General features: G+C 49.9%; 1 protein-coding gene across 26 annotated transcripts in view; it reads right to left on the bottom strand.

Annotated features, from left to right (window-relative positions):
* Nucleotides 1-16908, bottom strand: part of Oatp74D (Organic anion transporting polypeptide 74D) — a 76732-nt gene that overhangs the window by 2425 nt on the left and 57399 nt on the right. For 22 of the 26 annotated variants that reach the window (XM_076365798.1, XM_076365795.1, XM_076365805.1 and 19 more), the window contains 8 exons: nt 6024-6518; nt 5525-5907; nt 5155-5384; nt 4843-4983; nt 4569-4691; nt 965-1129; nt 421-616; nt 69-219 (listed from right to left, as the gene is read on the bottom strand). In XM_076365798.1, the coding sequence (XP_076221913.1) occupies nt 69-219; nt 421-616; nt 965-1129; nt 4569-4691; nt 4843-4983; nt 5155-5384; nt 5525-5907; nt 6024-6341 (1707 nt within the window). In that variant the 5' untranslated portion in view covers nt 6342-6518. Of the gene's footprint in view, nt 1-68; nt 243-420; nt 617-964; nt 1130-4568; nt 4692-4842; nt 4984-5154; nt 5385-5524; nt 5908-6023; nt 6519-9111; nt 9354-9458; nt 9580-16908 lie in introns of those variants that run through there. The other 4 variants (XM_076365811.1, XM_076365813.1, XR_012998198.1 and 1 more) reach the window with 4 other exon arrangements.

Genomic DNA, 16908 nt, shown 5'->3' with positions numbered 1-16908 from the left:
GATTATGGATAGCAGGCTTCGACCAAGATTCCCAACGATCCTTTCGATCGAACTCGAATTATACTCACCGAAGCCACCTTGCCGTCGACCACGGTATAGTTGGAACATCCGGCGTGACACGCGGAGAAGTAAGTTTTACCGTCGGCGCCGCAGATCGGACTGAATTTATTTTGGTCGCAGTCGCAGGTGGCCTCGCAGGTCGGTTCGAAGTTGGACAATCTGCGGAAAGCAATGCATACCTACTGGAAAACAGAACCAGGATAACCCGAAGCGATCGAAGACGAATCACTGGCGCGAACGACGGGAAACTTTGTATTCATAAAATGAATTTGTAATTGTGAAAGTACAATGGAGAGAAACACAGAAAGAAAGAAAGAAAAATTGAAAAGTGGAAAACAAAAGCCAACGTGGTCTACTTACCCGTTGGAATAGTTGACGAGGCCGGCGAAATCGTCCATCGGACAGCCGATGAACATTAGCACACCCATGCCGATCGCGTAGACGACCGCCGTGAAGGCGATCCAGGCAGCCACGAACCTGGCGTTAGGCTTTGCCCTCAGAATAAACACTCCGCTTATTATAATGCCCAGGCCCATTACTAAAATACCTCCGACACCTGCAAAACAAAGCGGTCGTGTTTGCATCGTGCTAAATTGTAACTAGATTCTCTCGTGTGCACGATCATTTAGGGTATTTGAATCATTTACGGGTTAAACGGATCAAGTCAACAATAATACGAACATTGTTGTTTTCTTCAATCTGAATTCTATCGAGATCATTTATTTCTTATTCATGGGATTAATCAGTTTGACAAGCGAATGGCGCGAGTGTTACTAAAGTTATAAGTTATAAATCAATGAACAACAACGGAAACAACGAGCGGAGTTAACGACATCAGGGCGGGGCAACGTACAGGCTCGACAATGACGAGAATGATTCTCGCGTGTCTATTCTCGAAAATTACCTGAGATCATGTTCGCATGATGAGCCGGCAAGCGAAATTGGCTCTCGAGGTACTTTGGCAGGAAGGTGTAGAGGCCGGCGATCGGTAGGATGTGCAGCACGCTGCTGGCCGTCCGGAACATAAGAATGTCGTTCTTCAACAGCCTCTTCACCGCTTTAGGGAAGTCTGCAACAGGTAAAGAGAGAAGCCGAGGTGTAGCCAGCCGGTCGCGCAACGTTCCCGGTTTCCAGTCCCGCGATTTACATCGCTAACACAGACCAATCCATTCCCCGCGCTGCATTATTCGTATTGTCAGAAATTTCGACAGCTCCGAGATTCTTCCGGACACACGAATCGAAACCGTACCGACCACGGAGAAGATTGATCCTTATTTATTTCCGCGCGAGCGTCCATGGTTCGTTTCCCTCGGCTCGATTCCTTTGGGAACCTTTGTAGGGAAGCAGGATCAGACAAGCGAATATCGAAGAAGAAACCCGCAAAGGTGCAAAGTGACGAGCGACACGCGATCCACCTGTTTTCGGTACAATTAGTCGAACGGCCGCGAAAAAGGAAGAAAGGGAACCGCGAAACGGTAGAAAAAACGGCGAAAAAAAGAGAAGAGAAGGGACGAGGAGGGAAGAGAAGGGGTGGGAAGGGAGGAGAAGAGAAAAGGAGGAAGCGAGATTGGCTCGCGTTCATGGCGGATGCGTTCCTGCAAGATTTCCTTTCGAGAAACCCTCGGCTCGATGGAAACCGGCATTAACGATGCCTAGGACTGCTCTAGACTTCCTGGAAGGCGAAGCTAGAGTCGTGGCAACCCTGCATAGAGACGTCCTGCAGACCATGAGTAGACAAACGTGACTAACATTGCGCTTCGTGTATTATCGCGACAACCCCGCATCGACCACATACAGGGTGGCGTTCCGCGAAATGTCCGTTAACGACGCTGCTCTATCGAACACGACCCGCCCGAAACTCGACGAAAACGAGTCGAAGGATCATCATCTTCCCCGTGGAAAGTACGCGAGTAAACTCTTTCAACGAACTTCACAGCGATTAATTCGATGACTATCGACGGTTTTCCCTAGATTTTCGCGGAGAGGACGAAGGAATCGATTCGGAAAACTTGTTCCCGGCACCATCGTAGGTCACGCAAACGCGCGGCTGGTAGAGTCCGTCGTGGCGCGACGGAAAGTGAAATTTTCGCGACGAAACGCGGAACACATCCGGATTTCTGGTCCCTCGGAGGGGCGCACGTTCGTGTGCGATGGGCGATGTGTGTGCACGCGGCACTAAGGATCGGCGGTTGTGCGAACGCACGGGGCCTCGTGTGTGCGTTAATAATGATGACTGACCGACTGGTGCACTAGGTGGGGCAAGTTCACGGTCATGCGTCGTGCATAGCGCTCGGTAGGCACGCGCGCGTGCATTTCTCCGCGCATATACGGCCGTGTTCTTTTGCACGCGGATCCGCTCCTCGTGGGGAGAGACTTATCTCAGCTGTCCCGTGCACCTCGACCGACATAACACGCCTCGCGCGACGTAACCGTACAGAAATACACGGCGTCGCGCGTTTGCAATTTCGAATCTCGATTTCGACGGCGACCACCGGAGAAAGCGAACGCTTCCGCGCGCTCCCGTTTCTCGTATGTCGATCTTGCGGCGTCGACGATGACGTCGAGGATTCTCGGGCTAGGCGTTGCGTCTTCTTCGACGGGTTTCTACGGGCACGGGGTCGCAACTCGCGAATCTGGGTCATCGACGATCGCCGGTCGATCGGGATCAAGAATCTGGCTGCTGTTTACTGTCCGGATGCGACTTTCGATCTGAACTTCCAACCGAGCGGATTGAGAACAAACGGGGAAGGGTCGCCCCTTCATTGTTCCGGCGTGGACGAAGGGTTCTCGGAAAGGGGCTCGCTCGCGACGAAACCGACAACGTCCACGCACTCTCCGAGAAAGTGGCGGCGCGACGTGAACTCGTGATGGAACGATTATCGCGATCGACGAGCAACTGCGGCGGTTATGAGGAATCTCAGAGGGCTCGGTTAGCATGTTGAATGCCGCACGATTTCACGTAGCGAAATGCAGAAAATAAAAACAACGTAATATTAAATTATTTCGTTGAATTATTTCATTATATTTGCACATTTATCTTGCCCAATGTCACCGCATTAGATAGCATTATTTATAATATAAAAATATTCGCAAATAATGATCGTTTAATTGACTGAATCATAATAATTCGATTTGGACGGAAGTCACCGATGACCCTATGGCATTCAACGTGTTAACACGTTCGCGATCACGCGTCGCGTGTATTATTGATCGAAAGTTTGGGACCATTTGATATGTAACGGTGCGAATTAAAAACTGTATATCTGATAAATATATAAAATAAAATAACAGAACTATTGTATATAATTATATATTTATGTTTGTATATATTTATGTTTTACTAATACACGTGTGTTCCACGTTCCTTTATCATACGCAGGAATTCTTCAATCAAAGCTGTTTCCAAAAAATGGGACTTTTTCAGGCAACCCAGCGTGAGATATATGTGACATTGACGATTATTGTTGCTGTGGTGATACTGATACATGAAATTGGTTCTAATCTTCGTCTGTTACTTTGTAAAGGAATGAAGAACCGAAAGACATGCTTGGTCTTGTATTAGCTTTTGTTATGAGTTGTTACAGCAGTTAATCTGGTCTTTAATTTATCAATATGCGATACAGCTTCAGAATTTTTGAAATCATCTAACGAATATTGTAAAGGTCGTGTATGTTCCATTGAAAACCGACGCACTACCACATGGTGTTGTGAAATTTATGAAACGCGTGGATTCTTGTTTTGAAAAGTGACGTAAAACGTGAAAAAACCCTCTCAAAGAGTTTGTCTTCATTTGTTTCCAGTGGATTTCATTGACTTTTCCCAAATCAACGTGTCACATATGTGTGCCGCATGGTATATGCTATTAGCGCTCTATCTACATCCCAGCGTAACACGTACGTGACACTTATTGAAAATGCTTCGTTTATTACGTTTCATATGACTACAAGTTATACGAGTAACATATGCCGTAAAATTATCGCGAAAAAATCACGGTCTACAGTGTATTTCCAATATGATCTCGATCACGAACATATTGACACATTGACCACGATGTTCACCAATGACCGGAACTTCCAGAATGCTCGAAGACAATTACACGAAGGAAACTGATGTCGAACGAAAATATTCAATGACACGACTAACTAAATAACAGCGTAACTCAAGAACCATGGTACCAAAGCAACGATAACTAATACCAATTGCCTTCATTACGAAAGAACAAGTAATACTACACAAAACGCTATAAATCCCCGTGAACGCGCTAATAGAAGGCTTCGAGCGTTCGACATTGCCTTTATCCGTCTCGTTGAATCTTCCTCGGTCGATTTCACGAGGCTACGAATGAGGGGCGCGCGGATCGTCCGTCTCTCGATTCGGGAAGCCGTAAAATCAAATTAAACCGCCTCCGATCGGACGGTGGAGTTTAAACAACAGCGACCTCCCCGAAGAAAGATTCGCGTCGCCGCCGCGTCGCCCGCCGCACGGCACCGCAATAAATCAGGACTTACCTCTGAGACTAGGCTTTTTCGCGTCCGCCCGTTTCGGCGGAGTTCTGCTCGCGGGCAGCCTCGTCGGGAACGCGAACATTCCAATGCTGACCAGCATCAGCATGGCGGATATTAGCACCAGACCTGAAACACCGGACGCAACCGATTCCCGTCAATCCAGGAAATTTCATGCTCGAACGATCTTCCCGAACTCGTTGCCGCTTGGACATTCGTTCGGAAGATCGAATGGAATGGGTAATACCGTAGCCACGCGCATAACGAGAATCAAATTTACCGAGCCACCATGCTCCGACCCATCTCGGGTCCGTCGGCGTGATTTGCGGATTCGCCGACAAGTCCGCGTAGACCATGGTGCACAGGGAACCTAGGATGAAGCCCAGAGCCGGGCCGAGGATCCTCACTCCGATCGTGATCGCTGCAACAAAGGATTCGCGAGATTAAGACGCGAGGACAATCGCGGAATCGGCGACACGTCGACTGCCAAGAGAATCGCCGTCTCGCGGATCGCAATCGTGTTTGATCGATCCGGCAATCGGCCAACGTTGTGGCAGTGAACGCGTTCGAATGGACTCGGAGCTGAACTCACCGAAGTAGAGCGGACTCTCCCGGCTGGCCACATTGTCGTCGATGTAAGGAATGCCAAGGGTGTAGACCGCCGTCTGGCCCATGCCGACCCCCAGCAACGACACGAAAAATATCGCCAGGACCACCGTGGTGATTTTACTCTGTATCATCTGCTCCTTCTTGAAGTCGCCCTCGCAGTAGTTGAGCGCGTCGACGATCCGTCCAGCCGGCGTCGTCGACGAGATCGTCAACCTTCGATCGTGAAAAGCAGCGTGTGTTACGTATCATGCGTGCGTGCTAGCGTGTGCGTGTTCGTGTGTATGTGCGTGAGTAGGTAGGTGCGTGCGGTTACGTATCGTAATACGTGTTTACGCTGATAATACGACACTCACTCGTCGAGCGTAACGTTCTCCGGGCGTTCCGGCATCTTGCAAAGGTTCGCGGGTATCGGGTCGGTGCTATTCGACCCTCCGGCCTCGCCTCTCGGCCCGACACCGCTCACCAGCATCTCGTTCTGATGGATCAGCTGTTCGCCGAAGATGAAATGGGGCATCGAGCAGGTGAACGAGCTCACCGCGAACAGGATCATGCCCCAAGCGATCCACTTCGGCCGGTGACCTTGGCCTCCGTAGTACGTCAGCAGGAGAGAGGAACCGATCTGCCCGATCTCCGTCGCCGACATTATGATGCCGGTGGTCTTCGACTGGATCTGAAAGAGCTTCTCGATCGTCGTGATCACCGAGACGAAGTACGTGTAGTACATCCCCTGGAGTACCTGCGAATGCGACAACTTTCGTTTTCAAAGGGGCACCCCGCCTAGCGAAACAAACTTCTCAAGTAGAACCTTACGGTCCACGGAATCTTGAAATCTGAAAATCCTCGGATACTAACCCAAGTGACGCAAAAGGTCACCAAGAAGGCCTGCTTCGTTGCGAAATACTGGAGCCAGTGCGGCCTGCACGGGCCCCAGCCGCACGACACGTCCGCATCGTCGAACTCCGTGTGAAGGCTGCTCGATTTCTCGTCGGATGCTATCAGCTTCCCGTTCTCCGTCCCGCCGATCTCGTGCAGCTTTCCGTTCGGTATCGAGCCGTTGTTGTTGTGCTGCTTCCCGCAGATTAGACCGTTCCCGTTCGTCATCTTCGCCGGTATTATCGTGAGCGCCTCGACGTTTCCGTTTGCCAGGATCTGCGTGTCCTCGCCCGCCATGATCCCTCCGAGAGATTCGAAGCAACGCTCCCGCTCACCCAACCCCACCCCCTCGATCGCTTCTTCTTGAGCGTTCTTCCCGACCCACTCGACCCGTTGCACCTTCTAATCGGGATTCTTCCTCGTAGGAGAGCCCCAATGGCCGCCGTTCAAGCGGTTCGTCTTCGAGCGTTTAACCTGGAATCGATCAAAAAACAATCGTTCACTATTGAATCGTTCGAGGACCGATTCGCGGATTACACCACGGAGAAACGTTCGTTCGGGTCTCGAAAGGAATCGGCGAAATCGCTGTCGCGGCTTCTCGCAAAGGACCGCTCTCGAGACGCGTTTCGCGTTTTTAAGTGTTCAACGTACGTGCGTCACGACATTATTTATAACGACGGTCTCCCGAGTCGTCTGCCGCGTTTCCCCGAAATCGCGATTGGCTTTGTTCCACGACCCCTGTTGCACGAGAACGGGTTCCGTACAGTTTCCCAAAAAGCACGTGCGTTCACTGAAATTCTAAACCCGTAAACAGAACAATAGGTGCAGATAGAAATGAACAGAAACGAGGACCGGAAAGCGAATCGATCACGGTCGATCGGTATCGCCTTTCTCCCCGCATGATCGACAGAAAGGAAACGGTTCGACTGAAACAGCCTGTAGCTGGCATCCTCTCACTTTCATCGGTGCCCGACTTTCCTCATTTCCCTCGCGTTCCATTGCACACCGGCTATCCTACCGATGCGGTTTTCACTGACAGCGAGTAGGAGTCTGCGGACTAGAACGCGCCTCCGCGCGCCACTGGCACGTAACGGGTGACCGGAAAGTCTACGAACGTGAGATTTGTACTTCCACTATCGCTTCGTCGTTCTGGAGAACGTGCGAACAGTTACTGCCTGGAGAACAGTTTCTGCCTGTTTCTTTTCGAATCCGTCACGACGGACAACGCGGCGTAACGAAATTCAGCAAAGGATACCGTGAGAAAAATTTGTTCTCCGGACGTCGCGCCGACGTTAATCGATCGTCCGCATTTGTCGACCCGTGAAACGACACCGTCCGAGAACGCGAACGTGTTTACGGTGGAGCGTCGTTTCGGGTACGCCATTGACCCGTAAATGATTAACATCGCGCGACTCGTACGTCGCGTGTATTCCGTGCGCGTCTACGAAACGACCTCCTTCGAATCGATACGCGCGCACACGCTCGAATACCCTGTACACGGCCAAGCGAATTAATTCGGAGTCTCCCGTCGAGAGAAAAAATTGACCGTAGACGTTGTTTTCAACGATTTACGGCGATACACTCCGTCGTTTCCTCCGGGAGGAATAAACGCGTTGATTCAAAGCCGGACAAAATTACCCGAGAACGATTTTCCTGCAACTTTGCATACTGGTAGCCGTTTGGTTCTCACATTGATTCGGTGCGAAAACTTCTTCCCCGGACTTCAAGGTTACGAGGGGAGAAGGTTAAAGTACGGATTTTGCGAAATCTGTGATGCGTTGTAATTTTTGGTACAAACAAGATACAAAAACCGATACAAAAACATGGTAATAAATTCGAGCTTTCCAATGGTGAAAAAAATCGTAATAAATTCGAGCTTTCCGATCAGAAGCTACAACACGTAATCAATTTCCCGAAATATGTACTTTAACCCCATCATCGTAACCTTGAAGTCCACGGAAAAAGTGTTTGCACAGAATCAATGTCAAATCCAAAGGGCTAGCAACAAGCAAAGTTTCAGGAAAATCGTTCTCGGGTAATGTTGGCCGATTTTGAATGAACCGCATGTGTATCATTCGAATAATAGACGATCCATAGTCGTAGCCGGCAACGTCGGCCCTCGCAACAACGAAATTCCCAGCGGCAATCTCCGGTGAGAACGGAATCGGAGATTAAGAAGTTCAATTAGCTGAGAACTTTCGCCGGTTAAGGAGGGCAATGTCGACACACACCACACGTATCGAGGCTGCGATCGGAATGAAATCGAAAGGGCCCGGGGAGAAGAGCGTCGTGCTCTGTCGAGCACGGTATCGATGTCGAAACGTCTCGTCTCGTCCCGTCCCGTTCGTCCCCGTTCGTCCGGTCTCGTCGCAGTTTGCCCCGCGATCGGCTTTTTACCGATCGTAAATCCTTCTCGGACTACACGGGTGCCAAAGTGAAAATCCTCGCGAAGTCGGTCCTCGATTCGACGAGATTCCACGAGATTCCACGGCTCGTCGCGCGTGCCGCGTCGATGAATCACGTCTCGAAATCGACGTTCAAATAGTATCGCCGTTCAAATATTTTCCGAGAGATCGGAGCGTGAATATTCATCGGAAGAATTCTCCGGGTAAAATTCGAGTGGCGAAGGTCGCGAGATGCAAGCTCGGAACTTCCGAACGGCCGTTGGCCGATGATGCGATTCGGCGCCGCGAGGAGATGGCATTCCTTCCACGTTGGAAACGCGTTCAGCTCGCAAAAATCGCACGCTTCGACGAGCTCCTCCATCGGTAACGAGGGAATGGGTAACGGGCAACGTGTAACGGGTAACGACGCGGAATGGTGTTACAACGATGTTACAACCTTAAGAAATACTTGTAAGATCGACGCGATTTCTCGCGCAACCAATTAGGAATTCCGCGCGCATTATGATTTCGTTCAGGATCTCGTAGACCGGCGTGGAACCAGCTATGATGCAACGAGAAAAGAAATTTCCGGTAATAAATTGTCGTGGTATGTTGCCGTAGGCTTGAATGGGGACTCGAATGGATCTCGTAACAGTTGTTGCGGAGAGAACCCACGTGCGTACCTCTCCGAGGTAAAGCTCGTCCTTCTCGTTTCAGCCATTTTCCTTTTTCATCGATAGCCGATCGCGACGTCGATCGTTACTCGCCGCGCACCGACTAGGATCTCGAAAACGAAATGCCTCCCGTTTCCTTCCGTCGAACGGTACCGATCTAATTTCTCGAATCGGTCGACCGTTTGCTCCAAGTGGAACGATGGGCTCTGATCGTTGCGATTCGACCCAATCTCGTTGGTATCGGGACGCGAGAAGATCCGCCATGCGCGATGCGCGAACGACTGAACACGGCCAAACCGTTTACCCGTGTATGTATACGTGTATGTATGTATTTATACAAGTACATGTGCACGTACACTCGCACACGACACGAAAACAGCGGCGTTCGTCAAGTTCCAGCAGCGTTACGGCGGAGAGACTTGGTCTAGGTCGCCTTTCACTGTCCTACTGACGTCTCGTGGTTAGTTGGTTAGTTGCTCTATTCTACTACGACTACAGCTCAATGCCAGCGTGCAGCGCGTCGTCGTACAGAGCGATTCAAAAGAAACTACCGGCTCGAGAGGCGGAGCACGCGATTTACCCGATTCACGCGATCGGTCGAGCGCGAAATCGCTCGTCGTTCTCCTAAAAGATCGATCGAACTTCCAACAGCGCGTCGTCGGGTTTTCCGTTTGCCAGTTGTCGCTTCCACGGGTTCGCGCGAACCTAACGAGACCGAAGCGAGACGAAATCGCGCAACGAAGGCAAAGAACGCGGGATCCTTCCGCGTCGAATCGTCGTGTCGACCTTCGTCGAGACAATGCTGCGTGCCCCGTATTCGTGGCACACTTTTTGCCACCCTTTCACGGTCAATTGCCCTTTTAAAGCGACTTTTTGCCGGGTTGTTCATCGGTACGTGTGCATAGAGAACGAAAGAGAGAAAGAAGAAGAAGGGTGGGAGAGATGGAGAGCACGAGAGAGAATCGGAGGGAATGAGAGAGAATGAGAGACGGGGGTGGGGCAGAAAGAGAGGTTGACCGTTCGATCGAACCGAGAACGGACCGGTCTCCAGCGTCTCGAGCGGCGCGAGCGTCTCGGCCGTCTGGAATACGCCGAGGGATTCCACCTTTGTCGACTTCTACCGGGTTATAGAAATGTTCTTTCACAGAAAATTGTTTTTCCTTAGATATCGAACCGTTGTTCCCGCCGGTAACTCGGTTCGGGATCGATAAGCCTGGAAGAACGCGAGTAGCTCAGCGCGCCTCGCTCTTGGGACCGCTCGATCAGGGTGCGGCAGTGTCCGCTTTCTTTTTTTCCCCTCTTTCGAATCAAGGATCGATCGTGGCATTTCAATTCCACTGATCGAATTCGCGGCGCGAGCGAAATCGAGCGAAATCGAGCGAAATCGTTCGCTCGGAATCGGCTGGCACAGGAGAACCGCAATTTTTCGAAAACCGTGTCTCCGTCGCGTCGCCGCGAGAAAATGTCGGCGAAAGGATCGATTCGAGATCGGTTCTACGCTGTAACCGGCGATTCGCTTTCGACCGGCGCGTCGGTGAATGCGTGTCGCGGGAATCTTTGCAAATGCCCCCAAGAAAGTAAGTGGAAAGCAGCAAGATTTATATACCACTTTGATGTTACCAGCAAACTTGTTGAACCTGATCTTGAATCTGGTTTACGGTGATACGCTTACATGCGCGTGGTGCGGCGCAATCCGAGCAGCGCCGAACGAATAATTCGAGCCACTTTTGTGGAACAATAAATAATAAACGGTGTTAAGAACCGGCTAGAATGGCCGAGAAACGATTCTAATGGGCCGCGATACGATACGCTCACGTACTCTCCTTATTATCGGCCCGCTGATTGCCGTCCACGAGTAATGGGATCGAAGAGTCATCTAAAACTCTTACGGGCGATCGTTAATCATCGCGCCGCCTCTTCTTTTCCTCGACTATACACGCTCGTTGAAAAAAACACTTCGTGAAACGCGAGCCCTCGCGAAATCACGTTCCCCTGGACGTGAACCACGTCGGAGAACCGACGATCGCGGATCGAGGATAGAGGATAGAGGATATAGAATAGATGATAGAAGATAGAGGATAGAAGATCGAGGATCGAGGATCGACCACCGCGAGCAACCCATGGAAACCCGCCGTAAATAATTTTCATTCGCGCACACCCAGTCGCGCGAGACTCCGATTCCAATTCCGACTCGCGATACGAAGAAAAGAAACGAAATTACAGCTCTCCGCGGAAAATGGCCAGGGATCTGTAATCGAGCGAGAACGAAAGTCGTTTCTATAGGATCGCGATCCCCATGAAAATCGAAAGCGGCGAAAGTATTATAATTCTCATCTGCGAACAATGGGGGAATCTCAACGGCGATCTCGTTCTGGAGAACGAGAAACGCGAACGATCGAAACTCCGCAATTTTTCGATCCCCCACGACGCGACGTCGAGTAATCGTAATATCGGGGTACACAAATCTCTCCTAGTCTTTTATAGTTCACATCGTTAACATTCTTTTTCCCTTTTCTTCGTTTCTATGGATTCTATACCGCTTACGCGTCGCTCTTTTTCTTCGTGATTGCTCTGTTTCGATACTCCTGTTCTATCTACCTTTGTTATTACGTTATTCTCAGCTTGATTCTCATTGTCGTTCCTTCGGTGTCAACGAGTTTCCGTGAATGAACGTCGTGTTATTACTATCGGAACAGAGGGGGAATAAACGGTCGTCGAAAGCGCGTCGCGGACGAGGAAAGTTGCACGAGAGACTCGCGCCGAAGGAAAGGAATCGAACGAAACCAAGAGTGAAAGACGAGCTCGCTCCGATATCTCCACCGGCCGAAGGAAAGCAAGAGTTTAATGGAAACTAGAACATGAAAATCGTGTCATTAGAGCAGCGGGGAGAACGAGAAAGGCCGGCAACGAAAGTTCAGACCCGCGCCCGTACCCAGCACCCGTTCTCGTTCCCGTTACCTTTTCGCGGACCGTGTCGGTATAATTCGACGCATGATAAATGCCGCTTCCGAGCACTTTCCATTTTTCTGCTACGGCTCCGACGCCGAACCGCGGCCAGCCGTAAAACCCTCTGCACACGTTGACACGTCCCGACACGCGTGTAGGGGGCTTAACTTGCCGCAACTCACCGCGTCACGCAGGTACCGCGCGCGTCCATTATGCTCGGAGTCGATCTTCGAAATTTATACCATCGCGCGACTGTTAATAGCCCGCCGAACCGATACACCTGGTAATGATAGATAAACGTCGCGATATTAATAACAGTCGGTATATTCATAGCTGCAATAAACTTGCTCGGAAATTATGGGTAATAAAGGCTCAAGGGTGCGCTTTTTGCACTGCCTTTATATCGGCTGCTCCCCGAGTAGATCTCGTTAACATTGTAGCAAAGTGGGCCGTGCAACGACGAAAAACGGGACCGAGCAATCGAACCTCCGCTTGTCCCACGAATTTCCAGCGTGAGTACGATCGCGGCGCGAAAAGATTCCCGATCAATCGCCGACGAAGCGAATCGACGATCGCGCTCGCCCCCGGACGGCACGGTTAAGAACACGACTTAGAACATGGTACGATTTCGCGTTGCGCGTCGTACAACCGGTTAAATAATATGACGTCGAAGCTACAAACGGCGGAACGATTCGCGCTGCTAGCAGCAGCGCTATCGGATGACTCCTGCCGCATCTACCAGTCGTTCAATGGTTTCTTTTGCATGCACGAGTTGCGGGATGATTTATGTACCGAGCACGAGATACGTACTGCTATGTTGCACGCGTGTATCGGTGCATTTGCAAGCCGTAAAACTTGATTGAGCGGTTATCCCTGCTAAGTAATTTATGTCGGGACGATCGAGTTGGAACTGTTCGGACTCGAAATCGAAATCGAAATCGAAATCGAAATCGAAATCGAAATCGAAATCGAAATATAATCGTCCCCTTATCTCGTGAAATTCCCGACGGCCGGGCGTTTCGTCGCGGTCCAGAATTCGATCGCAGTCGGGAGCCCGCATAAGAGCTCGCTCGCTCAAACGAACCGCCGCCGCTAGGCCGATACAAGGGAAACGGAATTGCACAGAACGATCGTAATTATCGTGGATTAATCGCGAAAATCCAGCCCGTCGAATAAAGATCAAGCCCAATTACCGGCAACAATAAACATCGTTCCTGAAATGACATCAGATCCGATTAAGCGGTTAATCGCTGCAACGAGACATAATCCAATCTTCGCAGACCGCTACCACATAAAACCACGCCCCTGCCCATCCGAGTGAAACTGGTCAAAACAATTAACGCGACCGTGCGCCGCGAACCCGGATCGAACGCGCTTTCGAGAGATACACGTTTGGCACCGGACACCGTGTCTCGGCGAACCTTGAAGCGCGTTCGATGTTCAACATAATTAATCGGAGCCTTTTGCTTCCACGGCTCGCCGGTTGCTCGCGTGCCAACTTCGCATCGGCTGCCTCCTTCCAGGCCAGATGCATCGCGTTAAATCCGCGTCTCTCGAATCCGGAGACTCCGCTGTTTCGGAGAAGGTGCTGCGACCTCCTCTATTTTGTACAACGATCTCTGCTAACTCTTAGAACTGATTTCTTGTTGAGACACGCGGTGCGAGGTACGATCGACTAAAGATACTATAAGTATACGTTTCTAGGATACGAGATGACAAATTTGTGAGTCCACCCTCGCCAGCTGCGTCGTCGAACGTAGTTCAAAACTTTGGGACGATGAACGAACGACCTATAAACAGTATCTACAGCGTTTATCATCGAACCTTCCGAGTCCACCGAAGAGTCCGTTGAATCGCGGACGGAACGCGGTTCGTTGAATCGCGGATGGAACGGTCCAACGATCTCTGATCGCCGGAACATGGACCCACAAGCGAGCCGCGCGCGGAGCTTCGTGCGCACGGACGGACCTTGAGACTACGTTCCGCTGATAGCGTATACAGCTATGCGGCTATGCGGCTGTGTATCATGGTGGCCATAGGCGAGTACCGACGTCGAACCGCAGCGCATTACGGTGGACACAGCTCGATGTAATAATAGATTGTATTCACGACCGCCGTGTGGCCTCTCGCCGCAAATTACCGACAATCATACCTGGCAACGCTATCGCCGCCATCTTTTCGGCAAATAACACGCTAGCCGCGACCGTGCGTCGACTAACAGCGCTGCTATTCGCTACGAGCGTGACCCTCGATATCGATTCGGACGGAATGGAAGCAGCCGGTCGGCAGGTTTTCGGTCGCAAGGATCCAGCGGCATCCGGCCGCCGCGCCGATCGAAACGACGCACCGTGAGTCGGAACGGTCGACGGCGATAAAAAATCTATAGCTTTGCTACTGGCTTTATGTGTTTCAATGAAATTTCGAGGAGTTCATCATTACGCTAAAGTCTTTGTATTGTGCTAATTAAAACGGGGTTAAAAACACTGAGAGTCTAGATGTTCATTTACCAGACGTGCTGAACTTGTAACCACTTTACCTTTACTAAGTACCAATTCAATGGTATTATTTTTCGCCAATAAGTTGTATTGTTTATAGTCGAACGATTATAGTCGATCATGCTCTAAATAAATTTTTTGCCTAATACCCACTTGAATTATATTTCTGTTAATTTCTATTGTGATTAAATACTTTGGAAACTACTAAGAATAAAAGAAAAATGACTACAAATAGTCTTTCGGAGCTAAAAGAACTGCAGTACAGTCTTGCAATAACTGGCGGAAGGTAACACTCCAACAAATTTCCGCTATTATAAAGGAATATCTTAAAACTTCTGTCACAATTTTTTTCAAACATCGGTGGACGATGTTAAGATGTTAGCCTAGATACGTAGCTAGGTATCTCAGAGCTAGATAGCTAATTGACTAAGAGCTCAGAAGTCAAGTAACTAAGTAGCAAGGTAGCTAAGTAGATGAGAAACAAGGTACCTATGTAGCTATGTTGCTAAAGAGCGAGGTATCTAAGTGGCTAGGGGGCAGGTAGAGAGGTAGCTAAATTGCTAAGGACCTAGTTAGCGGGTAGCTAATTTGCTAAGGGCCTAGGTAGCAGGTAGCTAAATTTCTAAGTTGCTGAGTAGCTAGATACCTAGGTATCTAATTTCCTAACTAGCAAGGTGGCTACGCTGCTAAGGAGCAAGGTATCTAGATAGCAGGGTAACTAAGTTGCTAATCTGCTAAGTAGCAAGGTAGCTGAGTTACTAGGTAGCTAACCACGCCCCTGGCCAGTTAATCCCGCCCTTGTCCGGGTAGCCCCGCCCCTGGACCGTTAGCCTCGCCCCACCACTTTCTACGGTCATTAAGGTTTAATACTTCGAAACAAATTTTTCTCTTATAAATTTATGTCACTTTCAACATAAATATTGTTTATTATATATGATTATGTATTATATATTACATTATTGTATATTACATCATGTAATACATTATATATAAATACATACTTCTTATATACTTATATGAAACTGTATATAATTTATATCGACAAATTTACTGTTATATGCCACACAATTGCATACTATTGTATAATATTATATTACATTCTCATATTTCCGTATAAAAAGTCGATATAAACCTGCCTTCAATTACGACCACTCAGATCGGGAAAATACCCCACTGTGCGACGTCGCAACGTCCGTTTCCAGGGGCGAGGAGTCCAACCTCCGCGCAGGAAGGCCGGCACGAACATCGGGAACCGGACCACACGCGAGCCACCCTTGCACCGCAATCGATTGCAAACCAGTGGCGAATTTACGTGCGCTCGCGCGTCCATTCGCCTTTACATCCTCCGTCCTCGTGAATAGGATCGAGGTAGGAACTAGGACGCGATCGAATTTCGACTACTCTCCATCAAAGGCCAAATCTACGATAGAATCGAGAACCAAACGAAGGGATCCACCGAGGAACATACTCTCGCCCCCAGATTCTTCCGCTTCTGGCGTCTGTCCTTGTGCTTGCGTGGCCGGCTACATGTGCCGCAACTTGCCGGCATTTGAGCACGCAAGCACGGCTCGTTACGCGACGAATTCATAGGTTCGCCTAATCGCCGGCGAACTCGTTTCAACGAGATTCCCGATTCGAGCGCGACACAGCCGGCCGTTTCGTCGACGAATCGATGCCGTTTTCGCGGTTCACGGTTCGATCCGACCGCGTGGTAGTCGGTTTCCCAGCCCTTCTATACCTTTCCGATTGGTCGAACGGAACGCGCTGAACTGGTTGTTGCATGCGAGCGCATTATAGCCAGCCGGATTATGCGAGTCAGGTGAACACGCGGTGCACAGGTGTGCCAACGCTAGAGATGGGATCAAGCCCGTGATTGTTCGCGAACAATGTAGCCGTCGATCGTGTATCCCCGCCGCGCAGCCATCGACGGTGAAAACGAACGGAGAGACGAGGGTTGCGTTGAGTCCAACGCTCGTGTTTCTCTTCGATCGAAGCTTCGAAACGCGATTAGATCGTGACAAGGGTGATGCGCTTTATTCGCTCGGCGTACGAACGATACACGGTTCATCGAGTCGGCTTGTCGGACTAAAGTACGATAGAATATCGTTTATCCTATTCAATCGAGCGACCAATGGCTCGGGTGAAAGGAGATCACCGGAAGAAATCGAAGCTGATTTGCGAAATCTGCATGAATTGCATATATACGATGTATTTCGAGGTGAAACCAAGGAATCTAAATGATCTAATTCGCGGGAAACAACGAAGTGATTTAATCGAGGTCCTACAACCAGTCGCATAAATCGTATTCACCTTGGACCGATTAGACGGCGAAAGATCACTCGGAAAGTCGCGACGTTCCGGTGGA

The sequence above is a fragment of the Nomia melanderi genome, chromosome 3 (genome assembly GCF_051020985.1).
Source record: "Nomia melanderi isolate GNS246 chromosome 3, iyNomMela1, whole genome shotgun sequence".
Classification (NCBI taxonomy): Eukaryota; Metazoa; Arthropoda; class Insecta; order Hymenoptera; family Halictidae; genus Nomia; species Nomia melanderi.
The sequence above is the reverse complement of the archived record's forward strand: the minus strand, read 5'-3'. Positions and strand labels throughout refer to the sequence as shown.